The sequence below is a fragment of the Salvia hispanica genome, chromosome 5 (genome assembly GCF_023119035.1).
Source record: "Salvia hispanica cultivar TCC Black 2014 chromosome 5, UniMelb_Shisp_WGS_1.0, whole genome shotgun sequence".
NCBI lineage: Eukaryota > Viridiplantae > Streptophyta > Magnoliopsida > Lamiales > Lamiaceae > Salvia > Salvia hispanica.
In genome coordinates this window covers 28,524,490-28,552,362 of record NC_062969.1, presented here as the reverse complement: position 1 = coordinate 28,552,362, position 27,873 = coordinate 28,524,490, and the positions used below count along the sequence as shown (strand labels likewise).

The 27,873-nt window shown below is 36.4% G+C and overlaps 3 protein-coding genes and 2 long non-coding RNA genes across 9 annotated transcripts; 3 read left to right on the top strand and 2 right to left on the bottom strand.

Moving 5' to 3' along the window:
• Positions 1-838: 838 nt before the first annotated feature.
• LOC125186932 lies at positions 839-2,400 on the top strand. Its single transcript, XR_007170533.1, has 3 exons — positions 839-1,053; positions 1,788-1,851; positions 2,328-2,400. It is a non-coding gene; the product is annotated as an uncharacterized LOC125186932 (long non-coding RNA).
• Positions 2,401-8,956: 6,556 nt separating this feature from the next.
• LOC125186523 lies at positions 8,957-10,839 on the top strand. Its single transcript, XR_007170460.1, has 3 exons — positions 8,957-9,198; positions 9,277-9,340; positions 10,610-10,839. It is a non-coding gene; the product is annotated as an uncharacterized LOC125186523 (long non-coding RNA).
• A 1,759-nt stretch (positions 10,840-12,598) lies between these two features.
• On the top strand, positions 12,599-17,703 carry LOC125190622. 4 transcript variants are annotated; one of them, XM_048087969.1, is made up of 9 exons: positions 12,599-12,891; positions 13,323-13,423; positions 13,688-14,003; positions 14,878-15,075; positions 15,178-15,450; positions 15,814-15,916; positions 16,007-16,125; positions 16,205-16,381; positions 16,548-17,703. In XM_048087969.1, coding segments are annotated over exons 2-9 (1,989 nt in total). In that variant the 5' UTR covers positions 12,599-12,891; positions 13,323-13,421; the 3' UTR covers positions 17,349-17,703. The 4 variants fall into 4 exon arrangements, with proteins under 4 accessions (XP_047943926.1, XP_047943927.1, XP_047943928.1 ...); XM_048087971.1 differs by lacking the exon at positions 12,599-12,891 and having other exon boundaries at positions 12,956-13,423; positions 13,688-13,999; positions 14,878-14,908; positions 15,001-15,075; XM_048087970.1 differs by lacking the exon at positions 13,323-13,423.
• Positions 17,704-20,369: 2,666 nt separating this feature from the next.
• Positions 20,370-22,463, bottom strand: LOC125187086 (transcription initiation factor TFIID subunit 9-like). Of its 2 annotated transcripts, none has more exons than XM_048083599.1 (3): positions 22,284-22,463; positions 21,453-21,722; positions 20,370-20,875 (listed from the first exon to the last, which is right to left on the bottom strand). In XM_048083599.1, the coding sequence occupies exons 2-3, from the start codon at positions 21,711-21,713 to the stop codon at positions 20,591-20,593; spliced, it is 546 nt and encodes a 181-aa protein (XP_047939556.1). In that variant the 5' UTR covers positions 21,714-21,722; positions 22,284-22,463; the 3' UTR covers positions 20,370-20,590. The 2 variants fall into 2 exon arrangements, with proteins under 2 accessions (XP_047939556.1, XP_047939555.1); XM_048083598.1 differs by having other exon boundaries at positions 21,453-21,733; positions 22,284-22,462.
• Positions 22,464-25,410: 2,947 nt separating this feature from the next.
• Positions 25,411-27,490, bottom strand: LOC125189762 (two-component response regulator ARR1-like). Its single transcript, XM_048087000.1, has 6 exons — positions 27,382-27,490; positions 26,562-26,711; positions 26,050-26,475; positions 25,893-25,969; positions 25,586-25,822; positions 25,411-25,506 (listed from the first exon to the last, which is right to left on the bottom strand). Exons 1-6 carry the CDS (start codon positions 27,488-27,490, stop codon positions 25,411-25,413), a joined length of 1,095 nt encoding a protein of 364 aa, XP_047942957.1.
• Positions 27,491-27,873: the final 383 nt, after the last annotated feature.

Genomic DNA, 27,873 nt, shown 5'->3' with positions numbered 1-27,873 from the left:
CTTTTATTTTGGGCTTTTAGTTATACTAATATATGGTTTTAATAAACAAAGTTTTCCATATTGATGGTCTTAAATTTATGCCTAAGTTACGTGAGTAATTTTTGTTTCTTCTCACAAATTACAAATGTATTAAATTTTGTTTTGAATATGATATTTTTTTGGATTAGGACTAGAGGATCATTCTTCCCTTTTTTAAAAAAGTATATATAATGATAAAAAAAATTTCGGGCTTATGTACAATTTGTATTCATTAGCCAAAAATTCTTTAGTCTGTGCGTAACGCGGGTGCTAACACTAGTTTAATTAAATCCTTTCCTTGAAGAATACTTATTGGACTGAAATCCGAGTTGGATCTGATAAATTAAATAAATAGAACAAATCAAATATTGCGAAGAATAAATTGTGGGCTAAACAATTTAAATAAAATACAAAGGATTATGAACCAAATTTATCTAATTAATCCTTGATCCATTTTCTTGAGCCCAAAGCCTTCTCTTAAAAAGATCCCAGCGCGGATCTTCTTTCCAGTCTACCGTGTTCTTTTTCCAAATCTGCAAATAATTTTCCCAATTTAAAATTTACTCAAGGCAACTCTTATTCTCAATTTAATTGTGAAATCAATTACCAAAAATACTCTCCTCCCATGATTTCACGCCCCTCACCCTAATTTGCAAATAATACCCAAATTTAGACTTCCATTAGCCATTAAGATGATTTATTTGGTAAAATCAAATTTCATATTCTACTCCCTCAAATCACACGCTATATTTTTTCAAATCTCCCAACCCTAATCTGCTTTTTTTCTACCGCCACTCCTCCATAGTATTTCATTCACGAATCAAGTTCCACTCCTGCAAGAATTTACAAGAACAAGGCTGTCCTTCTTCCTATCCCTTCGAAACAGATTCAAGGTAATTACATATGCAGATTTTCCCTCTCACGTTATTCTACAATGTCTTAGAAATCAACTCTTTCATTATGGCTGTCAAAAACTGAGAACTAAAGAGGGGGAGTTCCTGTTTGTTCGTTCAGTTGCAAATCTGCCAATCTAAGGTATACACCCCACACCTATACTCCAACATCCAATTCTATTTCTTTTCATTCATACATCCTACACCACCGTAACTGTAAATTTGGAATCAATATACTAATTAAAGAAATCAAAGCAACCTGAATTAAAAATCGAAAATAATCAAGTCAAAATATTAACTTTAATGGGGAAAACGGGGTTGCTTCGGATGAGGTCAAGGCCGCTGGAGTGGCGACGCAGCGGCTGCTACGGCGCCGAGCGATGGCGGCGGGAGCGGGCAACGAAACGGAGTCCGCAGCGGCGTCGACTCTGGTGCAGCAGCGAATCGGAGAATCGGCGGGTTCTGCTTTAGGGATCTCATTTGATTAGATCTGTTCTTTTGTTTTTTTTTTTGAGAAAAATTGAGAAAGAGAGAATGCGTGTGATTAAAATGGAAGAACTTATTTCTCTTGGTTTTAATTCTTTTAATGATTTAGTTTCTGTTCTTTTAAAAAAAAAGGGGGAATGGTTTTTGCAGTACATGTAAACAAATGGGAGTATTATTTCTTTCTTTGGGCCACTTAATTTATTTGGTTTGGGCATGTTTTATTATAATTTGTTGGGGCGTGAGCGGCCAGAATTAATTGAAAATACCTAAGATTTTAATTGGAAAAAATTGTAATCATGATTGAGAAAATAATTGGAGACATAGGATGCATGCATCTTATTTATTGATTGATTCCTTGTGTTGATCTATGGGTGATTTTAATTTCTAAAGGTGATATCTTGCAAGTGAATCGTGATCGCAAGGGAAAGAATATATTTTGGAATAAGCACTCAAGGTGAGCTCTCTTTTAAATAAGGACAATGTCTTAACTATTTTTATCAATGGGAATGAAATGCAAATACATTTATCATGCCGTATTTTGTTTTAACGTGCCTATCTGAAATGGTTTTGCCATTTATTATATAAATCGAATTCGGATCCTTGTAGGGCCGCAAACCCTACTTGGATTAGTGTACACCTATGGTAGACCGTGTGTCAGCGTACGGGTTGGCCGGTCTAGTGACTTGGTTTGTGGCCACATTCCAAGTCATGTATGAGCAGATATGGTAAACGTCTATGGGAAAATGACTGCGCAGTCGTGATTTTGAACAATGGAATATTTTGGTGCCTCAGGCCTTTCAAAAGCTAAAACCTCGATTGCTACCTAACAATGGCATGATAAATATAAATATTTTTGATAAATTGTTTTCGGCACGAGCCTACTGAGTATTTATTAGTACTCAGCCCTTCATATGTTTTCCTTATGTGCAGGTTGAGCGGCAACGAGCTTTGGGTGGTGTTGAGTTGAACCTTAAACATTGTTGGATTCATTTTGAACTTCGAGGGGCGTCGTGTCTTCATACGCCGCATCACTCTTACTCTTGGTTGCTTCCGCTTAATTATGACACCTTTTCAACTCTTCTACCCTCTTGGATTACAAATTATGATTATTGTTGACTTTGGATTCAAAACCTAAGCATTTACTCTGATTTTCCCTCGTTATTTGAACATTAATTATCTTTGTCAAACTCTTTATTGAAACCCTAGAAAATTATCCTTTCTTAAAGTCCCATTAGTCGCGACCACCCGCATTTATCAACCCTAAAAAGGGCGGTCGTGACAGTTTGGTATCAGAGCCTCCGTTCTTTCCGCTCTGGACCCAAGTATCTTTTTGAGTTATAGTCTACCCTTGTATCGATAGACTAAAATATTAAACGTCGAAGGCTCAACACCACAACTCGTCACGCCCAACCACGAAAGAAGAGGTAAAAATATTTTTGGTGACTTTTGGAATGAATTAGTGAATTTTTGGGATTTCGATGGAAAATGATCTCCTTGTGAAAAAGGTGATTTTGATTTTGGAAAATGTGAAGTAAATGTTATGGCTTTTGGAAAATGTTGTGAAGATATGAAACGAGAGATACTATGTGATTATGAAATTGCTTTTGCTTAACATGATGGTGCTGAATGTGATGGATATTGAAGTGTGAATGTGATCGTATTGCTTGAGGCGGGGATTTGTTATTACAAACTTCCTCTTTGGTTGGAAAGGTAGCACAATCCCATTGTGCCGCACGAGTCCCTGTTGAGTAGGTGGTTCTGCCGTCTCAGTGGCTGCCCGCCGCGGGGTGTGCGGCGGTCCGCCGCCGGCTGGGCAGACTCCATTCGGTGCTTCAGCGGCGGCCCGCTGCGGTGGTGGCGGCGGTCCGCCGGCGACTGGGCAGTCCCCAGATTTCTGCTTTGCCACCCACTTCTTGTTGATGTCATCCACTCGTGCGGCTGCCTTTGCCCTGTCCTCATCTAACTTCTTTTGGATTTGCTCCATTTGAGTGTTGATGTTTGCTATGGCAGTTGAGATCGTGTTCATTCCTTGCTCAAGGTTGTTTATCCTAGCTTCAACCACTCCGATCTTGGTATCATTAACTTTTCTATCTTGTGTAATTACTTCCAAGATCCTTGTGATTCCTTGGTCATACTTCTCCTCTTTTTTGGTTCTTTCAACTACTCATCCTTTGCCAACACTAAATCCTGCAGGGGGTTGCAAGAAATTATTGTTAGAATATGAGAGATAAGGACGAGGTCGGTTTCCATTATAATTATTGAAATTACCGCCCCCTGATTAGGGCGATAATTATTGTTGTAGTTTCTGTTGGAACCGCCTCCTTGCATGTAGTTGATTTCCTCCACTATTGGGGCAAGAGTTTCGGGTTTAGAGACCGCTATAATGGAGGTTGGTGGAATCAGATCCTCCTTTCTCGATGTGTCTATTTAGTCCACCCTAACTCTGAGTTCGGCCAATTCCTTCGCAAAAGAACTTTTCTCAACCTCTTTATTTGCAACTATCCTCTTCATGTTGTGGCTTTCTTTCGACCACCCCCTGCTATTGGTGGCTAATTCCTCGATCACTGCCATGGCATCTTCACCCGACCTTCTCAAAAAGCCTCCGTTTGCCTCTGAATCCAACATAACACAAATGTTTTCATTAAATCCATTATAGAGGATTCCTAACTGATGATCCATGGTGAAACCGTGGTTAGGGCACTTTCGAAGGAGAGCTTTGAAACGAGCAAACGCCTCATAGAGGGGCTCGTCATGGCCTTGGATGAACTGAAAGATTTCGCTTTTCAGCTTCAATATTGTGCCTAGCGGATAGTACTTGTCGAAGAAGGCAGCTACGATGTCCTTCCATGTGGAAACCTTCTCTAGGGGCATACACTCAAACCACTCTTTAGCAGAACCAGTTAATGAAAATGGAAAGAGTCTTACCCTTATGGCATCGTCGTCGACACCATTTAACTTAAGCGTGTTTGCGATTTCCACAAATTTGGAGAGATGGCGGTTGGCGTCCTCGGTGGCCCTACCTGCAAAAAGAGTTTGCTCGACCCTTTGTATAAGGGTCATGCGTAACTCAAAGTTATTAGCATCAATACGAGGGCCTTCGGGAAAAGTAACAGTATTCCCATGATTGAACTGTTGGGGTTTGTATACTAAAAGATGCTTCGAGCGTACATGCCTTTGTACAGTCAGCTTGTGCATGTATACGAGAAACGCCACGTCCACTTGTTTACCTAATTATGAGAATAAATAATATAATATAATGGTTTATTATTGAAATATGATAAACAAGTCTAAGGCTTTTTACTAAGAAGGTCAAGTAGGGAAATTCGATGAATCTCCTCATGAGTTTTCCAGTAGGGGACTTGGCCAGATCTAGTAAGAAGAAAAACGTATTCACAACCTAGATAGGCTTTGGCTACCTATTGGTATGGTTGCGGTGTTTGTGATAATTCTCTCTTACCTAAGACGAGATTAGTAACACCGGTGTGGTAAAGCACTGAAAGGATCTAATATGAAATGTATTCTTTATTGCTATCTACTATAAGAATATATTTAAGAAATTTTAGTATTTTCTAGTCTATGGAATTAATATCAATATTGTTTATTCCAGTCATACGCCACTTTGACTTATCAATATGTGAGAGTTTGTATTTAACTCAAGTTCATGATATCTTGGGTGGTAGTAATTGAATAACATGAAGGTATTGGAATATTATTTCATAGAATTCGCGTGCCCAGTGTGGTATGATTAAATCCCTAAGGGGTGATCCCCAAGAGGTGTTTGAAAAATGAATTTATTATTCAGAAAACTGCGCAGTTGAAATTTATTCCACGAATAATAAATAAAGTTTCAAACTAGAAAAACTCTTTGGAGAATTAATTTAATTCTAGTCACATAGCAGACAAAAGAATTAAATTGACGGATCAAGATAATCTTAAACGCGAGAAATATTGTAAAATAAAATGGACCCAAGTTATTTGTAATTTGGTGATTTAAGTGGGAGTGCAATATTATTCTTTAGTGGAACAAAATAATATTCCATTGATAATATATTAAATCATGGGTCATTTAATTTAATTAGTAATTTATCTAATTGGTGAGCCCAACACTTAAATCATTCCATGGATCCCCTTACTAGCCCATTAAGTCTATTATAAATAGTGAGGAGTATGGAAAACCCTAGCACACCACACAATACACAACACACACTAAACCCTAACCCTAGCCGCCATTCTTGGCGTCTCTCTCTCTCTCTCTCCCTCTTGGCTCGATTTTCGTGCCTAGCACGTGGGAGATTTAGGGTTCTTGTTTTGTTCTTGATCTATCCTAATTCATAGGATTAGATCGAGGCAATCTCGTGTTTTGTGTTTGGTTTTCCTAGATCTCTTCAAAGCTATTTGTTGATTATCCAAGATCCGCCCACACGGATGGATGATCAAGGACAAGGGAATAGTACGGAAGATTCGTGGTCGATAAACCAAGGATCTCCGGGTGGTGCAGCTAGCAACGTCAATCCAATGATGGATCAAGAGGTAACAATCGAATCTACATCAAATATGCATGATTATGTGTTTATTTGATGTTATATCTATAGATCTATGTTTATTGCATGAAATTGGAATCGAATGCATAATCACCTAAATAGATCCGTTAAGGACCTGTTTGTTTTCCGTGTCTTCCGCTGCGGTAGTCCCAACATGAACATGTTCATCACGGGTAGTATTTCCTTGTTCTTTTTCTCCAGCGCCTCTCGGGCTGCCCTTTCCGCATCTCTCTCGTCCATCAACATCTTGACCATCTCCTGCAATTTTTCGAGTTCCGTTTTGTCACCCATCGATCCTGATCATTTTTCACTCCTTATTTTCCTACGAGTTCTTTCAAGTTCTAAATCGAGCGGTTCTAGGTTGTCCTTTCCAGAGCGCGTTCGCATACAAAACCTGCAAGAATAAAAAACAAAAACAAATTAAAAAGTAAAAATAAAAACTGAAAGCAATTAAATTCCAAAGTAGTAAAATTATCCGTTTGAAGATATCACTCCAAAGTGAATTGTCTTCCCCGGCAACGGCGCCAAAAACTTGATGCACTTTTTATTAGCACTAAATAAACCTGCAAGTATACAGAGTATATATAGTATAGCTAAAGGTCAGTATTGGGATATCGAACACGGGGAAGGCAAACACAAAGTGTCTATCCTCTACTAGCTCAATTACTATCTAAAAGAACAAGAGAATTTGAAAACTTTTGAAAACTGAAAATAATAAAAAGCAATTAACAACTAGATGTAAATAAATCATGAGATAAAATATAGAGATAAGGGAATTCCAGGGATGTGCGTTCACAGTTATGGTTATACAAATTCCAAACTACAATACCCTAGCACAACTATTACTTTGATAGGATGAGTCACCTAGCTTATGCTCATGCGATACAAACGTTGATTACAAAATTAGGGTTGTCAATCCTAACACGTAACTCCATAAAGCTCCTAAGACCCTTGAAAAGTCCTCACTCTCAATTAACAGTGTCGTTTTAAGGGAAGCTAACTGTAGCGTCTACTAAGTGAATCTAACTCGCTAGAACTCTCTCACAGTAATGAAACAAGTTATATTAAATCATACAAGATTGTGTCACTCAATCATGCAACACCAAAACTACTTAGGGAAGAAACAAAGTAAAAACAAAACGGATATTAAATAGAAAATTGGAATTGTATAACCAAAGTTGTTACTAACACATCCCTAGAATCCTATGAGTTTAGTTACTCATATTGAAATAAGCTAAACACATAGATTGAAGGGAAGACAATTGGAACATAAAACTAAAGCAAATAAAACCCGTAGGTTGAATCCTTGTCGTTCTTGATGTTCTTGAAATCCTTCTCCAACTCCTTGCACAAGTGAAGTACTCTACCTTTTGATCTCTATGAATTATTTTGCAAGTAGAAGCTCTCTCTTTTGATGAAGCTTGAGGTCTTATTTATAGGGGAAAGCCATTCCTTGTTGTAGAAGGAAAAGATCTTCAAAATATGGTAAATCTTGGAGCAAATCTAGGGCATCTCGGATTCGCCGCCTTTCTCCGGCGGGTCGCCGCGTTGGAGTCCTGAGAGTCTGTTTCTCCGGCGGCGGACCGCCGCATGACTTCCGGCGGTCGCCCAGCTAGACTTCTCTTCCAAGTGTATTTTTCCGAAGCGGAACGCTGCACCTGCTTACTGCCTGCCGGGCGCCGGCGGTCGTCGTACAACTCCACGGCGGTCGCCGGTCGCCGTCTAACTCCAGATTTCCAGACTTTGCGTTTTGGCTCCCTTTTTCGGCTCAATTATGCACATTTCTCACAAAACACGTCAAAATACCAAAATAGACCAAATATGCAAATAATGAACGTGTAGAGTGGCTTTGACATCGAAAACGAACCAAATAATGGCCTTAAAATAGTGCAAAATCTGAGCGTATCAATATGCACCTGAACAAGATGATACCGACGAGAAGCTGGCCGATAAGTTCCGTTAGGGTCTAAGACATGAGATAAAGATGGCTTTGGATGTTCGTGGGAGACTTACATATGCAGAAGCGTTGACCCTCGCACTAGATGTTGAGGCAGCTATGCCCAAGGAGAGGGTGACGTGAAACACTATATTGGCTTTACCACTGCCACAGCATTCCCGAGAGAAGAGGAAGTGGGATGAGAATAGAACCCACTATGAAAACAAGAGATACCACCCCACCCAAAACCGACTACTGTATGGGGGAAGACAAAATTCATCGAGCCAGAGGGGTGATCTCCGATCCAAACCACCACAATACAATGTGTGCGACAAGTACCATTTCGGAGAGTGTAGAATCAGAACACTAACAAATACTTTAACCGTGGCGGATAAGATGAAGGAATCGCAAATTTCGGGACGAAATTTTTATTAAGGTGGGTAGGATGTAATGCCCCACTTTTTAAACCCTAATTTTTGAACCCTAAAATTTTTGCATTTAATGCTTTCGATGTCGTGAAGTCGGTGGATTTATTAGCGAGTGAATTTTGGTTTTGAAATGCTCGAGACCTATTTTGATTTGGTGTTTTGACTATGCGTTGTTTGAGTCAATTTCATTTATTACATGACGAGGCTTTGGAATAATGGGTGCTTGATGAATCTATTTGTTTTATAAGCTCGAAATTTGTGATGGTAAAATCAAAATGTGAATTTAATTAAATCCTTTCCTTGAGGAATACTTATCGGACTCAATTCCGAGTTGGATCTGATAAATTAAATAAATAGAACAAATCAAATATTGCGAAGAATAAGTTGTGGGCTACACAATTTAAATAAAATACAAAGGATTATGAACCAAATTTATCTAATTAATCCTTGATCCCTTTTCTTGAGCCCAAAGACTTCTCTTAAAAAGATCCCAGCGCGGATCATCTTTCCAGTCTACCGTTTTCTTTTTCCAAATCTGGAAATAATTTTGCCAATTTAAAATTTAGTCAAGGCAACTCTTATTCTCAATTTAATTGTGAAATCAATTACCAAAAATACTCTCCTCCCATGATTTCACTCCCCCTCACCCTAATTTGCAAATAATACCCAAATTTAGACTTGCATTAGCCATTAAGATGATTTATTTGGTAAAATCAAATTCCATATTCTACTCCCTCAAATCACACGCTATATTTTTTCAAATCTCCCAACCCTAATCTGCTCTTTTTCTACCGCCACTCCTCCATAGTATTTCATTCACGAATCAAGTTCTACTCCTGCAAGAATTTATAAGAACAAGGCTGTCCTTCTTCCTATCTCATCGAAACAGATTCAAGGTAATTCCATATGCTGATTTTCCCTCTCCCGTTATTCTACAATGTCTTAGAAATCAACTCTTTCATTATTCCTGTCAGAAACTGAGAACTAAAGAGGGGAAGTTCCTGTTTGTTCCTTCAGTTGCAAATCTGCTAATCTAAGGTATACACCCCACACCTATACGCCAACATCCAATTCTATTTCTTTTCATTCATACATCCTACACCACCGTATATTATAAATTTGGAATCAATATACTAATTAAAGAAATCAAAGCAACCTGAATTAAAAATCTAAAATAATCAAGTCAAAATATTAACTTTATTGGGGAAAACGGGGTTGCTTCGGATGAGGTCAAGGCCGCCGGAGTGGCGACGCAGCGGCTGCTGCGGCGCCGAGCGATGGCGGCGGGAGCGGGCGACGAAACGAAGTCAGCAGCGGCGTCGACTCTGGTGCAGCAGCGAATCGGAGAATCGGCGGGTTCTGCTTTAGGGATCTGATTTGATTAGATCTGTTCTTTTATTTTTTTTTTGAGAAAAATTGAGAGAGAGAATGCGTGTGATTAAAATGGAAGAACTTATTTCTCTTGGTTTTAATTCTTTTAATGATTTAGTTTCTGTTCTTTTAAAAAAAAAGGGGAATGGTTTTTGCAGTACATGTAAACAAATGGGAGTATTATTTCTTTCTTTAGGCCACTTAATTTATTTGGTTTGGGCATGTTTTATTATAATTTGTTGGGGCGTGAGTGGCCAGAATTAATTGAAAATACCTAAACTTTTAATTGGAAAAAATTGTAATCATGATCGAGAAAATAATTGGAGACATAGGATGCATGCATCTTATTTATTGATTGATTCCTTGTGTTGATCTATGGGTGATTTTAATTTCTAAAGGTGATATCTTGCAAGTGAATCGTGATCGCAAGGGAAAGAATATATTTTGGAATAAGCACTCAGATGAGCTCTCTTTTAAATAAGGACAATGTCCTAACTATTTTTATCAATGGGAATGAAATGCAAATACATTTATCATGCCGTATTTTGTTTTAACGTGCCTATCTGAAATGGCTTTGCCATTTATTATATAAATCGAATTCGGATCCTTGTAGGGCCGCAAACCCTACTTGGATTAGTGTACACCTATGGTAGACCGTGTGTCAGCGTACGGGTTGGCCGGTCTAGTGACTTGGTTTGTGGCCACATTCCAAGTCATGTATGAGCAGATATGGTAAACGTCTATGGGAAAATGACTGCGCAGTCGTGATTTTGAACAATGTAATATTTTGGTGCCTCGGGCCTTTCAAAAGCTAAAACCTCGATGGCTACCTAACAATGGCATGATAAATATAAATATTTTTGATAAATTGTTTTCGGCACGAGCCTACTGAGTATTTATTAGTACTCAGCCCGCATATGTTTTCCTTATGTGCAGGTTGAGCGGCAACGAGCTTTTGGTGGTGTTGAGTTGAACCTTAAACATTGTTGGATTCATTTTGAACTTCGAGGGGCGTCGTGTCTTCATACATGGCGTCACTCTTACTCTTTGTTGCTTGCGCTTAATTATGACACTTTTTCAACCCATTTTCCCTCTTGGATTACAAATTATGATAATTGTTGACTTTGGATTCAAAACCTAAGCATTTACTCTGATTTCCCTCGTTATTTGAATATTAATTATCTTTGTCAAACTCTTTATTGAAACCCTAGAAAATTATCCTTTCTTAAAGTCCCATTAGTCGCGACCACCCGCATTTATCAACCCTAAAAAGGGCGGTCGTGACAAACATAGTGTATTACAAACATCAACACAATGATATGAGTATTTCAACACAAGTACACGAAAATATCAATACAGTGTCATGCATTATATTGAAAAAATTTTATGCATTTTTATCAACATGTACGAAAACTGAAAGTAAAAATGATCAAATTTCATTATCTAAATATCGTCGGAACATATGCAGTTGAGATCTCGTTAGAATTCTTATAAAATTATCTTTAATTTGATATTTTTTACAAAAAAAAAATTAAATTAAGAGAGTTATGTAAATTTAAAGTTTTGAGATGATTTTGATGATATGGAAAGAAGTTAGTTTTAACTACTACTACTATATATGAATGACATTAATACCCTTCAAATTTATTTAATTATTATTTGAATTTATAATAGAATTTACTTGATATTATTTCAACTACTAGATTTACTTATCTAATGGTTAGGATTTTTAATTTTGGATTACTAATTAGTTAGCAAATCATCATCACCCTACTCTAGATGTATCTATTTACATTTTCAAAAACCAACAAACTTTAAGATAATATAGAAAGATAATTTATTTTCTAAAATAAAACAATAGTATAATATACATTCCAAAACATAAATGCATAATAATTTTCAAATACTTTTTCCTATGAGAATGATTTTTCATGAAAAAAGGTAAATATGATAATTATAAGATTTTACGATTTTACCTCTACATCAATATAGAGATAAAAATATCTCTTTAAAATGGGAAAATGTATAATACATTCTTAATACCATTCTTCTTAGAGAATGGAGTACTATGTTAGTTATAACACTTTATCTCTCCCCTCTAAGATGCTTTTAAGTCTTTGACAATAAATATTAGTACTATTATGTGAAATCTAATACTACTCCTTATGTATTACTCCATATTAATTTGAATATATCTTTTGAACTTGAAATTTTAAAAAATAATACTAAAAATTAAATATAGAGAAAATAAAAATGCTAAGAAACAGATAGTCCTAGAAAGTAAAATAAGAAAGATAAAGTATTTATTATAAAAATAAATGACATGTAACCTTTTTTTTAGAACACAGAGAATAATAAATTTTTGTTTGAAAGGACTGAAGATAGAGTGCTCCACTTCAAAACAGCTATTTATCCAATGATATTTTGTACATAAATTGTACTCCTAGTACTTACATACATAAGTGAACTATTTTTATATTTTAGATTGAAAATAAATTTTGAAATTAATTAATTTAATATAAATTTCATACTAATCATTTTACAACAATGTAATAAAACATTAAATTTTTTTATTAAATATCTATACATTTTAAGAAAAAAATATATTTTATTGACTTTTCTATATTTATTTTAAATCAAGCTTAAAAAATCATGTGAAAAAATATCATAAAATTTTAATAATAATTTATTTTTATTTGTACAAAATCAAACTTAATTTAAAATTTAAAGGGTGCATGTACTATTTATTGATATTTATCACCATATTTTTGTTGGAAAAATTGTCTTCATAGTTAGGCCCAGCACTGATTATTCAATTTGGGCTTTATATCATTATTCCCTATATCCATCGTTTAATTAAAGAGAAAAGAAATAAATAGATTGGGCGGTTTCCGTAGACATGAAACGATCGTCTTTGAAATTCGAGCACCTTCACAAATATTAATTGTATATGAAGAAAAGTAGAAGCTTAACATTGTTAGCTAACCAGAAAATAGGATTGAATTTCCAATTTTGCGCTCAAATCATCATAATCCAAATACTTTCCTGATTTAGCAAAACACGCAAGGAATTTTATTCATACCCTCAATTTTCGTGTTGACTGCACCCCAAATTCATATGCTAATTTTACTTAATTCTCGCAATTCTTTTACGCAAAGCTAAAATTTTCCGCCATCAGTTATCTAACTTCTCTCGATACTCGGCCATCATCAATTCAGGTCCGTTGATAATTTAGTATTTTTGAGTTGATTATATTTTTTCTTTGTTTTCTTTTTCTGTTGAGTATTCTTTGTGCAAGCACTCATTTTTATATGCCTCAGAATCGGGTTGTTAAGGGTTTTTCTTTTCGAGGTTTTAATCATGTTCAGGTTAATTTCCATTAGCATATTTTGGGTTTTTGCAGTTTTGGGGGGATAATCTTGTGGTGTTAGTATTTGTTGTTTTTCTGTGATTGCAATGGGTTAAATAATTTTGAGAAAGGGTCTCGATCGTTTTCTTTTAGAAGTTTTTCAATTTCGAAAGATTGATTAGGTTTGGATTTTTCTTTGTGCTGTTCTATTAACAGATTAGATACATATTTTTTAAAAAAAATTAAATTGTGGCTATTCAGGGATGGGAAGTTGTGTATAATTATTTCATTTTTGGGCAGTTGTGATTTTTGTTTTGTTGGTGGATTGTTGTTATTGAAATCGAACTGAGACTTGATGAAGAGTGAAGATTTCTGCTTTCCTCACATTACATTTTATCTATGTAAGTTCTGTAGTTAAAGATTTTGGTTCCCTTTCTTCTCATTCGTTCGTACATTAATCATACGAAGTTGATAGATTCTCAGGGATTTGCATTAGGTTGACTGTTGTATAGTTCTTATTTGCATCACAGTTTTTAGCTGTAGTTATAATGCTTGCCTTCAACTTTATAGACTTCCTTACAAGTAATGTTCGAGAGGTTGAATAAACTTTTTTAAAAATGTAATTTCAAATTGAGATTTTGCATTTCTGTTTTATTTTACCTTAGGGACTCGAGAATTATGGCGACAGCCACAATGGCAACAGCAGCTGGTGCTGCTGCACTTTTGTATTATACATTAAATAAGAAACTACAATCAAGTCCAACAACTGGTGATGAGGATGAAGAAAATGGAACAGGGATACAAGTTCATGCCCCGCTAGGTATTGAAAGAGTTTCTCATAGACTTATACAAGCTCCTGCGACCTGGCTAGAGACCATTTCAACTCTTTCGGAGACCCTTAGATTCACTTATTCAGAAACTTTGGGGAAGTGGCCGATTGGTGATTTGGCTTTTGGCATAAGCTTTCTCTTGAAAAGGCAGGTATGTTTGTGCTGATATGTGATGACTATTAGCTTCTGTTTCATCTTGGAGTTCGTTCTCTCTCTATATATGTGTGTATATGTGTGTGTGTGTGTGTATGTGTATGTGTATGTGTATGTGTATGACACCTTCCATTGTTTTGACTTTTTACTACACCCATAGCAAATGAATCTCCTATGTAACTTGAAATTAGACCTGTAAAGTTCAAATACAGATCACTGTTTAAACTCTGAAGAGTTTGGTATTGGTTTTGATATGTCGTCCTGCCTGATTTTAACCTAGACTGATAAAATTACTCTTTAAGGGTAAGGTGTAACTTTTTTATCACCCATGTAATAAGATGCAAATCATGCAACGTAAGACACTCAACATGATAGGATACAGCCCAGATGTTATACTAGAACTTTGATTAATATTTAATATACATTATACATATATAATAGTGGATAAGACACATGCTAGACAACACATGCGTTTGAAGGTACTTCGTATCAGAAAGTGTCTGTTGGATTTTATGCATTGTTACTAGCTAATCATTAATTAAATATCTATCTCCAGTTGGCATTCCCTACTTTGAGATCTATTGCTTTGCTATGTTGTAAGTTTCGAGTTTGACAGAACGGAAGTTTGTAGTACTAATTTTTTGGCTCACAGCTAGTGCGCAGTTTAAGTACTCTTCTGCCAACTTAGGGTTGCGTGATCTTCAGTTGAAGTATCAGATAGTATTTGGTTACGTAGCATAGTACTTATTCACCCATCAAAAAGTTTAAACAACATGTGCTCTCTTTTTTGTGTGAAGTCTTTCACACTGAACTGCATATCCTTCAATTGAATTGTATGATACTGAGGATTAGGCTATGGGCAAACTTTACAGGGATATTTACAAGTTGGCCGTGAATTTGGAGGTAGTGATAGTATACGGCTTAAAGGACCTGAAATTGCTGCAGAACTCAGATATCTTCTATATTTACTCACTCACTGTTGGCATTTCTCAAAGAAACCATTTCCCAAGTTTCTGGAAGAGACTGGCCATTCTCAAGAAGACGTTATCCTTCAAGAACCTAAAGCTGGAGTAAGTTTCATTTATAATTTATAGTGCTCTCTTTAAAATTCTTAGGCTGGAGATCAGTTTCAATACTTTTTTATTTTTCTGACAGCAAAGTTTTCTATGCAGATTTTGAAGCCAGCCTTCACTGTCTTGATTGACCATAAATCAAAAACTGTCCTATTGCTGATTCGTGGAACTCACAGTATAAAGGACACTTTGACAGCTGTTACCGGAGCTGTTGTACCATTCCATCATTCAGTGGTCGGTGAGGGAGGAGTCATCAACCTAGTTCTAGGTTATGCACATGGTGGAATGGTTGCAGCTGCTAGATGGATTGCAAAGCTTTCAACTCCTTGTCTTCTCACTTCACTTGATAAGCACCCTGATTACAAACTTAAGGTCCAAGTTTGCTCACCATTTTTCCAAGATTTTAAATTTTCGGAATATCCTTTTTTTTCTGAATGTGCAAAGAAGAACTATTTTATTGCTGAATGGGTGCTTTGAGAAAAACAGAGGTGGTGAACTTGTTCTCTTTCACTCTCTCTCTTTCTCTCCTACATGGAAGGTTAAGAGAGAGAGAGAGAGAGAGAGAGGGTGTAATTTTGAAAAATTTTCACTGAGAACATTCTCTTAGCTTCTTGGTAACCAAATATGCCCCTAGAAAAATCAGTAGTAGATAACTTCCTCACATGCCACACTAAGTTCTTGCTTTGTGTCTCTAATGATACTCTCTTTACATGAATTATTTACATTTTCCTACAGATCATAGGACATTCCCTTGGTGGCGGTACTGCTGCCCTTTTAACATATATTCTGCGAGAAAAACATGAACTATCAACTGCTACCTGTGTTGCGTTTGCTCCAGGTTCCTTTTCTGTTACTGTTATCCTCTTTGGCAATTGAGTCTGTGATTAATGTGCGAAACTATTAACTGCCTCTCGATGATCACATACAGCTGCTTGTATGACATGGGAACTGGCCGAGTCTGGTAATGACTGCATTACCTCTGTAATAAATGGAGCTGATTTAGTACCCACATTCTCGGCTGCATCAGTAGATGATTTGCGTGCTGAGGTGTTGTTACGAGTCTTGTTCACATTCTGACTTCATTTTTGACATGTGTACATTACCTAATGACTTGTAAGTTTTACAGGTAACAGCATCTGCTTGGGTGAATGATCTGCGGAATCAAATCGAACGTACCAGAATACTTAGTACAGTTTATCGCTCTGCTTCAGCGTTGGGTTCTCGTCTTCCTTCCATGGCAAGTGCTAAAGCCAAAGTAGCTGGTGCTGGTGCAATCCTAAGGCCAGTCTCCAATCGTACGCAGGTGCCAATTCTCATCTTAAAATTGCTTTCAATTGTACAATGTGGGAAATTTGAGTTTTTTTTTTTTGAATTTGTCAAGTGGTGTTTGTTCTCCTTAGTCTCCAAATCACGTTGGAGCGTCAATTGCTATATCTCTCGAACTGAGCTTTTTTTTCTCGCCAAAATAGGTCGTCATGAAGAGAGCTCAGAGTATGGCTCAAGCCGCTTGGTCCCGCCCAACCCTCCGGTCATGGTCTTGCATAGGCCCTCGTCGCAGAGTCACAGCAGCTGAGATGAGTTGCAATGTAACTGAAGACCCTTCAGAGTCTTCCGTTTCTCAAAGAGACGCGTCAGAGGAGCCGCTTCTCGAAACAATTGAAGAAACAACCTCACTAGTTGAAAACTTGACACTTCCCGCATCTTCACCAGAAGGAAGAGACAAGCATAAGATCGACTTCACAATTAATACCGAAGTTGAGGAATATGACGATATCATGGACCCTGCAAAGTTTCAAGATCGGATGACAGAGGTAGAGCTGTGGCAGCAAATAGAGCGCGAGCTTTATAAACACTCAGAATCAGATGAGGAAAGTGGTACAATCAAAGAAATCCGGGAAGAAGAGGAAGCAGCCATCGCTGAGGTAAGTGACCCTCAATCTCAAGCCTCAGTTCCTAACACAAAGGAGGTGCATAGATTTTTTCCCGCCGGCAAGATAATGCACATAGTGACGCTAGTTTCTGATGAGTTGGAACGAGAAAGAGACAGTGACGCTTCCTCCAGCGACTCGGACAGTAGCCCGGAGGAAAACACAGAAGTCGCAATCTTTCTCACTCCTAGGTCACTATATAGTAAACTAAGGCTCTCACAGACCATGATCGCTGAGCACTTCATGCCCGTATATAGACGAGAGATTGAAAAGCTGATAAGAGTACTTGAAAACGAAGGTGGGGTGTCGGATACCCATAGTCGAGTCGAAGAAGCTCATTAGGGCATGCGTTGTCGAAAACTCTTCTTAACACCACTAGGTAGGAAAAATGTGCACAATGTGTAGGGATGATTCTTGGTTCCTTTACTGCAAAATAGCCAAATATAGTTCTTTGTGGCTGAATGCATTTCATCTCTTTAGACTGCATTTTCTGCCCTTTTTTTAGTAGGCAAATAAATAGAAATTTTCTGCCTCTTTTATTATATGGCGGTTCAGGTTTATAGTTACATTTCTGCTCATAAGTTTGGTAGGTATCCCAAATTCCAAAATTTAATTTGCATGCAATTATATGCATCTATATCTGTAAGATTAATTAAGTACTACTACATAATATAATGAATTTGTTTTCCGTGAATTATTATTATTAGATCTCTGGGGGTTAGAAAGACTTTTATTGAGCTATTCCTCGGCAGATTGAATAACAAAATTTAGATCATGCCAACTTTTTATAAAAGTTATACTTCTAGTACTATATTTTAAACAAAAAAAAAAATAAAAATGAAGTACATTAAAAAATAAAAAACCCAAACTTTGTTAGTATAATTTATGATGATGAATGCTATGCTACAAACTTTACGTGAGCTTCTTATATGAGTACCACTCTTGTTCGATGCACGTTTAGTGCTTGTTTCGATATAAGTATTTAGTTTGATTTTAATACATTAAAAAATGTTATTGAAATTTATAATTTTATAGAATTTATAAAAATTAAAGATCGATTTGCTCATTTTCTCTATAATTTTAAATAAATTAATAAAATAATAAATCAAGCTTTGATTTTTATAAATTTTGTGAGATTAAAATTTTCAATAACATTTTTAAATATTAAAATCAAACTAAATATATAAATCAAAACAAACAATGTTAAACGTTCGTCAAACAAGAGTGGGGTTCACATAAGTATACTCCATCTCATTCCTCATAATATATCATTATCAACTCATGACTCAGTTTCTAAAGTGGCTGACGAGTATACTTATTTCTGATAGTACTTTATTTCCTTTCACAATGTATAGAATGTTCACAACACAATTTAAAAATGATAGATTAAAAAATCAAGAAACGTGCGTTGATAAGGAACAAATAGCCAACAAATTTGATTGATGAATCATCATAATTTAGTGTGAATGATATAATTCATTATTCATATAATACTGACCATTTACTTGACTAATAAAATATTCTCCAATCTCCACAATGCTAAAGTAGCATACGTATATATTTATTCCAAATCTCGAATCACAAATCTTTGGTTTTTCATTGATATAATCTAGTTTTATAATTCGTTTACCAACTTACGCGTGACATGTGTGTGAACTTCATCGTTTATTTCAAAATGATTTTACAAATGAATGAATGAGTGCAGACGACATGAAGTACTATTATTCATACACTAATAAAAGTGGAGTAACATTTTCTCACACGCATTAGATTGTAAAAATATAGTACTAATAATAGTACAAATTTATCACATCTACATCTAATTTCCAATAAGATTATGTTTTAATTCTTTTTATAGATGAGTGCTTTTGCATAGAGGTGTGAAGGTTTTGATCTCAGTTTTTAGTTATAATGAGTGATTCCAACGATGTGGATTTTGTGAAATGCGATTGCTGCGGCCTTTCTGAAGAATGCACCCCTTCTTACATCGCCACAATTAGAGAAATGTAATTACTTTATTTCTTTGCTTTCGATCATTGATATATAGTTGATGTTGATAAGAAGTTGAGGAGTTTAGTGAAAAATAACAGGTACGGAGGGAAATGGATTTGCGGGCTTTGTGCGGAGGCCGTGAAAGATGAAGTGCTGCGTTGCCGGAAGCTCATAAGCCCGGAGGAGGCCATGGCCCGACATCTCACCTTCTGCACCAATTTTCGGGCTTCCGCCCCCCGCAGGTGAGCTTGATCCGGGCCATGACGCAGTTTATTAGGAAGACATCCAAATCAATGCCGAGTAGCCCCCGCGATGCCACTGCGTTGACTCGCTCCGAGAGTTGTATGCCGAGTTTAATCCTCGACGACGCCTCGGGGTATTGTGGGATCAATGAAGCGCGTGACTGACGATCAAGGGTAAAGTCATAAATTATTTATGTAGAAAATGTGTGAATGATGATTTTTCTAGTGAAATTTGGTAATTGTAGAGGAAAATTGTTTTGGATTGAAAAATGAGACACCTTTTGAAACTAGTTTTAACTATTTCTTGCGTATTCGATTTAAAATCTGAAATGTGGCTAACATGATCACACCCCTCTATTGGGAGCGAGAGCCTCGACAACTCCAGGTAAGTCCCTAGAAAAAGTGTGTGCAACATCCGAGTATTAATCAATACTAGTTGTGTTTAACGAGTTTAAGATGCCTTTTACATGTTTGGAAGAAGATCCTTTTCTGGGGGTGATACGTTAATCCAAGAACAACCCAGGATTAATACCGTCTTGTGGATAGAAGGTTCCCTCAATTTCAATTAGTTTGTTATTGGTTATTTCCCGTGTAATTTACTCCCTCCGTCCCCTAAAAATGAAAACTTTTGAAATGGCACGGTTTTAATGCAAAATTGGTAAATTAAAAGTGATAGAAAGAAAAGTGTGTTAGTAGAAAATGGTACCATCTCATTAGAGAAAAAGAAACTTCCCAAAATAGAAAGTTGCTATTTTTAGGGGATGGACAAAAAAGGAAGGAGTTTATATTTTTAAGGGATGAGAGAAAGTATGTTACTTTATTGACTCATTTCTAGTTGTAATATACTCCCTCCGTCCACGAAAAATAGTCTCATTTTGCCATTTTGGGATGTCCAACAAAAATTGTTCCATTTCTAAAAATAGAAAGCTTCTATCTCATACTTTACCCATTTTTTTCTCATCTTCCACATACTTTACCTATTTTTTCTCCTCATCCTTACTCTACTAATTTCTCATTAGAAACTGTGCCGTCCACAAATAAGACTATATTTTGTGTGGACAGAGAGGTAGTGCAGTGTTGTGTTCTCTATCTGTCACCCTGGATAGTATGAATTGATGAGTTTTATAACTTTCATTCTTTAAATACTCAATCTTATATAGTGAATATAAAGAAAATATCGCATGGATTGGTATGGGATTGAGTTATCACCCCTACCAAACATGCACTGAGTTCTAAGTCTATTGTTCAGATTTCTGCCGTTGACAATAACCAAGTGCATTATACAAGCTAAACCAACTACTTGGTACATAAATCATTTTTAATATTACAAGCATTACTACAATATTAGACTTATCTCGACTGTTTGGCCCCAAGGGGAAACGAGACGCGCTGAGCTCCTTGAGACAAATTTCTCCGGTCTTGAGGATTATTAGGATTAGGGTTCGAATTGACATCAGCAGTCTCTTCATCCTCTTCCGTTTCTTCAGGCAGTTGCATGTTATGTCTCTTTGGAATAGCAAGCTGATAATTCGGGTTGATCAACGTGTCCTGCTCCGGAGGCAGAGGAATCCCCGGCCCAGCTATTGATTTTGGCAAGGGGACCTTGTTTCTGCTCCTAGCCAACTCTAGCAGCACCTATTAAGGGACATGGTAGCACACAATAGTATCACATGACCATGTAAATAACACAAACCAAGTTTATTAAAAATTTGCACACTTTCTTCGCAAGATGAATTGACCAAAAGTTATCAGAAACTAGAATGCAAGAAGAGTATCCAGAACATACGAATTTAGATTTAAAGGGAGACCAGTTAACTAGTACGCTCATGTGACCATGATCACGCCATTACACTATATAGACACATTTGTGTCACAGTCATATCATTTATCAACATAGGCAAGCAACAGCTATTGAAAACATTAACGAGAAAGTATCCTAAATATTTGTGTTTGCAGAAAAATGGGGAGCAGTTAATTAGAGAAGCTCACGAGGATCCTTGTGACAACACTACAATATATAGATTCATTTGCATCACCGTATATTCAACAAGCTTATAATATGCATCAACTGTTGATACTACAAATAATGAGTTAAACAAACAACCCGGCCCACATCAATGGCTACTTAGTAATAATGCAGCACCAACTAGCATCATAGGCAAACCCATTAAAGAAAGCACTTCATATTAGCTCAAAAGAATCCAAAAACTACCTCTCGAGGTGGAGGCTGCGAGAAACTAAAATTGACTTTGGACTGAATTGCAAGCTTAACATCATCAGAGTCGATGACAGACTTCCCAGCATGCTCTGCATACACCTGTGAATCGGACAGCACATCAACAACATAGCGATACCAGAGCTCTAAAAACTGGTTTACGACACGAGGCTCGTAGTCATCGACACCCATTGACTTCAATAATTCCTTCACAATCTTGGCATCCTTCGGCATAACGTCTTCACCAACCTCCGTCATTCTTTCAAACTAAAAAAATCCTATGCGACAATTCACGATATTACCAATCTACTAATTAGGGAAAAAAAAAAAGCTTTGACGAAAAAAATACTCCCTCCGTCCCGGAGTATTAGACTCGCTTCTTTTGGGCACATGATTTAAGGAATTGATATTTAAATAGTTAAAGTGGAGAGAGTAAAGTATGAGAGGGGGAAAAAGTAGGGGAGAGAAGAGAGAAAAAAGTAGGTGGAGAATAAAATAAGATAGATGTTTTTTGCTAAAAAATGAAATGAGTCTAATATGTTGGGACATCCTAAAAGGGAAAGTTGGTCTAATATCTTGGGACGGAGGGAGTAATCTAAATGAACAAATAACAGTGAACAGTCCCAAGTAGGTCGCAATGCAGCTGACTAAGCATTTGAATACAACTTGTGGTGAAATTTAACTATTTAAGCAAGAGGATTTCACACACTATCACTTAATTCAAGAAAACCCTGCTAAATTAACTTCGGTTCACTACTTCAATCACGACATGAAAACAAAAATGTTTCCTTTCCACATACATAGATATGTACATCAAGAGAGATATACCTCAGCTGCAAAAATGATGGGAGTAGCGAGTGTTTCTGAGAATTTAGATTGAGGAGACTTTCGGATGCAGAGAACGACTTGGGGGATTTTTCGAAGGAGAATCGATCGTGTTCAAAATTTGGGGGTGAAATTAGGGCTTAGTAAGGGGCTGTTCGGTAGGAATAATATGTCACTCATTTCAGAGTCTCAGACTAATGGGCTCGAAATTTAAATTTATGGAAATTTTAAATGGGCTTATCAAGTACACAAGACCCAAAAATGAATAATTTTATTTCTTTTAGACAAATATTGCTCCATTTATCCTTTAAAAATATAATGTTTGAAAAGACACAAATTTTAATAGATAATTAATAAAGTAAAAAGAATAATAATTAAATATAATGTTTGAAAAGACACAAATTCTAATAGAGAATTAATAAAGTAAAAATAATAATAATTAAATATTATTAATAAAGAATGAATCCTACTAAATGAGATAAATTTTTTTTTCTAAATTAGAAAATCAATGATTTTAAGGAATGGGCTAAAAAAAGGAAATGATTCATAATTTCAAGGAATGAATGAAGTAATATAAAAGGGTCCCTAGAGCAAGATTTGCTCCAATTTTAAGTAAAATATGATAAAATAATTATGAATTTAATTATTTTACCCTATAATCTACTCCTCCGTTCCATAGTAATAGAGTTATTTTGTCATTTTGGTACGTTTCATAGTAATATAGTCATTTTCCTTTTTAGTAAAAGTCAACACATTTTTCCGCACCTACTTTACTCTCTCTTACTTTTTTCTCTCTTCATCTCTCTACCTTTTTCATTTTCCACTTTATTCTCTCTTTACTTAACTCACCTAACACAACTTTTCTTAATCTCCGTGCCGAAAGTTTCGCCTCCATTACTATGGAACGGAGGTAGTACAATATAGTAGTATTGCCTTTTACCGTCTCACTATAAATGATTGATTTCTTTTGGGTATAAGATATAAGAAAATGATATTTATTGAGTAAGTGGGGAGAATAGAACATGAGACAGAGTAAAATAGAAAATAGGAAAATAAAAAGAATAAATGTATTGCTTTTCGTTAAATTTAAAAAAGCAGTTGCGTATGGTGGACAACAAAAAAAAGAAATCCATCACTTGTACCACTTGTATTAGGACGAAAAAAAAAAAACCGAATCAATGGCCATATTAAATGACTAATTAATAATTTAGGGATGATTCTATTCATAAACCCATTTTATTCATCACATCTTTTTATTTTACAGTAAAATAAAAGTATAATCCACATATATAGCCTTAGAGCATGCATAATCGTACTTTCCACGGAGAGCATGTTCTTCACTATTTATGGGCCCGGCCCAATGGCACGGACGTTGCTCTTCTGCAAGGCGGCAAAAATAAAGTGTTGATTAGTTTGCTCACATCACCATCTCCAAAACAATTTATCATATATTCCACCAATTGTCCTCTCAAATATTCCTACAAACTAAATTACTCTGGTGTATTTATTAGAAATGAGCCACTCACCCCTTAAAAGACCTCATAAGGGGGAGGGTCATCCACACGTATATAGAGAAGCTAGGATCATCACCAAGTCGATGTGGGATAATGATTTGGAGAATTTAACACGCCCTTCACGTGTGGGCCGGAATGACACATCGGACTTCCATCACGTGGGTAGACAAAAAAAGAGATAAAGAGATAAACCATCATCGATTGGGCCCTGCTCTGATACCATATTAGAAATGAGCCACTCACCCCTTAAAATGCCTCATAAGGCGGAGGGTTATCCATCCTTATATATAAGAGATAGGATCATCACCAAGCCGATGTGGGACAAGATGTTAGAATTTTAACACGCCCCCTCACGTGTGGGCCGGAATGACACATCGGACTTCCATCACGTGGGTAGGCAAGAGAAGAGATAAAGAGATAAACCATCATCGACTTGGGCCCTGCTCTGATACCATATTAGAAATGAGCCACTCACCCCTTAAAAGGCCTCATAAGGGGGAGGGTTATCCATCCTTATATATAAGAGATAGGATCATCACCAAGCCGATGTGGGACAAGATATTAGAATTTTAACACGCTCCCTCACGTGTGGGCCGGAATGACACATCGGACTTCCATCACGTGGGTAGGCAAGAGAAGAAATAAAGAGATAAATCCATCATCGGCTTGGGCCCGCTCTGATACCATATTAGAAATGGGTCACTCACCCCTTAAAAGGCCTCATAAGGCGGAGGATTATCCATCCTTATATGTAAGAGATAGGATCATCACTAAGCCGATGTGGGACAAGATATTAGAATTTTAACACGCCCCCTCACGTGTGGGCCGGAATGACACATCGGACTTCCATCATGTGAGTAGGCAAGAGAAGAAATAAAGAGATAAATCCATCATCGGCTTGGGCCCGCTCTGATACCATATTAGAAATGAGTCACTCACCCCTTAAAAGGCCTCATAAGGGGGAGGGTTATCCACACTTATATAGAGAAGCTAGGATCATCATCAAGCCGATGTGGGACAATGATTTGGAGAATTTAACATTCTCTATATAAGTGTATGAGGCCTTTTAAGGGGTGAGTGACCCATTTCTAATATGGTATCAGAGCAGGGTCCAAGTCGATGATGGTTTATCTCTTTATCTCTTCTCTTGCCTACCCACGTGATGGAAGTCCGATGTGTCATTCCGGCCCACACGTGAGGGGGCGTGTTAAATTCTCCAAGTCATTGTCCCACATCGGCTTGGTGATGATCCTAGCTTCTCTATATAAGTGTGGACAACCCTCCCTCTTATGAGGCCTTTTAAGGGGTGAGTGATCCATTTCTAATAGTATTATTTCGCTAATGCTAAGATTTTTTTCTCATTCATTCAGTCAATTGATGCTTTTATTTGAACAAATAAAAGAATTAAAGGAAAGTAGGCTGCGCATTGGAAGGAGAAGATTGATATCAAACGAGAATTAATATTGATGCCTCATTCAAAATGAGAAAGGTCACATTAAAATTCTGAAAAAAAGGCAAGAAACCAAAGTAACAAAACCATAGTCAACATTTGAGACAGTATAGGTAACTGTAGTTACAAAGAAAAGACAAAAAAGGTAAATGAATATATGATAAAGTTAAGGTTTGGCTTTAGTTTCAGAGTGATCGCTGTCCAGATTTGATGTGTCGGAACTCCACGCGCTCTTGCTCTGGGAAGTTGCTTCGCCACAATTCTGTATAAATAAGGTAATTAGTAACTGAAATTGAAGGAAAATGCATATAGAAAAGTGTATTGAAAGGTATCTTAATTACCTGTTGGTTGGTGGTAGGGGTGAGGCTATCCATATCCAGAAAATGTAAGTAGTCATCAGATGCAGGGATTGATCCATTTCCCATTTTGCTTGGTGTTTGGGTCTCCGATAAGGGTAGGGGTTTTGAACCGAATCTTCGTGGCTTTGATTGGGGTCCACTCCCACTCGAACTTGCCTGTTGAGGATGTGGGGTCGATTTTCGCTCTTCTGGAGCTCGCCAGTTATCATTTCGACATTTCTATAAAATTTCATCCAATTCAATGCCTTGACATAACAACACATGGAAAATTAACAAAACAGAGCCTAACCTGAAGATGGCTTGCCACTTGCATTCTTGTTAAGCCCGGCTCATTCATCATCTCTAGGATTTCTTTGGGGAAACATCCTAGAAAGTAACATGACATAATTAATTATATGTAATGTGGAAATAGTATAATTTGAATGAACAAGTCATGGAACACATACTTCCTTCACCAAGTTGTTCGATCGCATTCATAAACTTGGCATGCAGTTCTTGAGTCCACTCGGTACACATTTTTCTCCTCACATTACCCTTGTGACCCATCCTTCCCGAATCGTATTCCTCGCCATAATCGTCGCTTCTACCCCTAGCTTTACTCTTGTATTTGCCCTTGTTCTTCATGCTAGGGTTAGGGTTAGGGTTTTCGTCCCTTAATTGAACCGCTTCCCTAAACTCAACCCCTTGTATCGGTCCAAGGTTGTTCGATGCCATAAACATGTTCCTATCCCTTGCCATTCTCGTCTTCTCCCTCACAACATGTTGCCACAAGCATCGAGAAAACTCCATTGACATAGGCTTCTTGATGTGAAGGAAAGCTCCATGTTCGAGAGCCCTCATGGCTATGAACGCATCGTCGTCTTCAGACATCACTATATAAATATCAAAGGATGTCAATAAAATCATAAATTTTCACAATTATGCAAATATAGAAAATTAATGTATATATTGAACTTACAAACAACTGGGATGCACATGTAGACTGCATGTTGAAGAAGTTTGAATCCATGGAGATCAGGAGAGTCGATGTTCGCCATCACAACATCAAATTTAGCCTTTCCGGTCGCAAGCATCGCTATAGCAGCAGATGCGTGCTCAACGAATGTAACTGATGAATAAACAAAATAAAAAAATATAGTAAATATTTTTCTATACATCACTAAATTGTGTCGTGCACAAGATATATAGAGAATGGAAATAAATGATTGGAAATATTTGACAACTATTGATCGACTTCTTGTAATAGATATAATATAGTGTACTTACAGATCTGATTTTTAATCCTAATTAACTGCGTAATATTTAAAAAATTTATACATGAAACTTGAAGTGTTTGGGTATAACAAGCAAGAGAAATTTTTCTTCTAGTAATTGGAAGTCGTAGTAATTTAACGAATCAAATTTTGCAAAACAATAATATTAATAAGAATTAAATAGTAATAGCAACAAGAGTTCACCTTGGTTTAATTAAAAAAACGAATTAAAGTAATACACAACAGCATACACTCAAACATCATTAATAGCATAATTACATTCCAAATAAGTAAATAAAACAAAATCAGAAGTAAATTTGTATAAGTCCACTCATCCCCGAATTTACAAGATCGGTGAATGAAAAGATTCTTCTAAAAAATAATCAAAATCGACCAATTAAAAAGACTAATACAAATGAACTACTCTTCGCCAACATTATATCTCTCAATTCATGAAAAAACAAAGATTTGAGAGGATCTAATTTGAAAGTAAATTCAGTAAGAAAATTGGGAATTTTTACATACCTTTGTACTGGCACAATTCGAGTTGCTTGGCTGTATTGATTAAAGCTTCTGCATCATGATCCACTAATAAAATGTGAATTCCATGCATCATAGCATGGAAAGAAGCCATTGGAACATTGTTTCTATCAAATTCCCACATGATGAAGGTTTTCTACAACATGAATTAAATAAGTTAGTCGAGATTGCTTATAAAAAATGATAAGGAAAATAGAGATGAAGAAGAGAAGAATGTTTACCAAAGTGCAGAGCCAGTAAGGAGATATGTGGATTCAAAATACAATGAAAATGATGAATGATAAAGAGGATATTTATACTAGTTCTTGACTGTATTAAATAGAAAATTCAATTAATTTTTATATGTAAATTTGTTAGTCCGTACTTCAATTTTGAACCTGGACCTACCTAGTAACAAATTGTTAGAACTAAAATACAAATAATTCTGATAACATAAGAAAGTTATTTTAGTCTAAGAAATGTTTTGTAAAAGATTTG

Coding starts and splice junctions, on each gene's coding strand:
- LOC125190622 (XM_048087969.1), top strand. Junction 14,004..14,877: donor GCTTTCTCTTGAAAAGGCAG/GTATGTTTGTGC, acceptor CAAACTTTACAG/GGATATTTACAAGTTGGCCG. Junction 15,076..15,177: donor TTCAAGAACCTAAAGCTGGA/GTAAGTTTCATT, acceptor TTTTCTATGCAG/ATTTTGAAGCCAGCCTTCAC.
- LOC125187086 (XM_048083599.1), bottom strand. CDS start 21,713: ATGACGGAGGTTGGTGAAGACGTTATGCCGAAGGATGCCAAGATTGTG. Junction 20,876..21,452: donor CGCAGCCTCCACCTCGAGAG/GTAGTTTTTGGA, acceptor GTCCCTTAATAG/GTGCTGCTAGAGTTGGCTAG.
- LOC125189762 (XM_048087000.1), bottom strand. CDS start 27,490: ATGGCTTCTTTCCATGCTATGATGCATGGAATTCACATTTTATTAGTG. Junction 25,970..26,049: donor CGAACAACTTGGTGAAGGAA/GTATGTGTTCCA, acceptor GTTACTTTCTAG/GATGTTTCCCCAAAGAAATC. Junction 25,507..25,585: donor CCCCTACCACCAACCAACAG/GTAATTAAGATA, acceptor TTATTTATACAG/AATTGTGGCGAAGCAACTTC.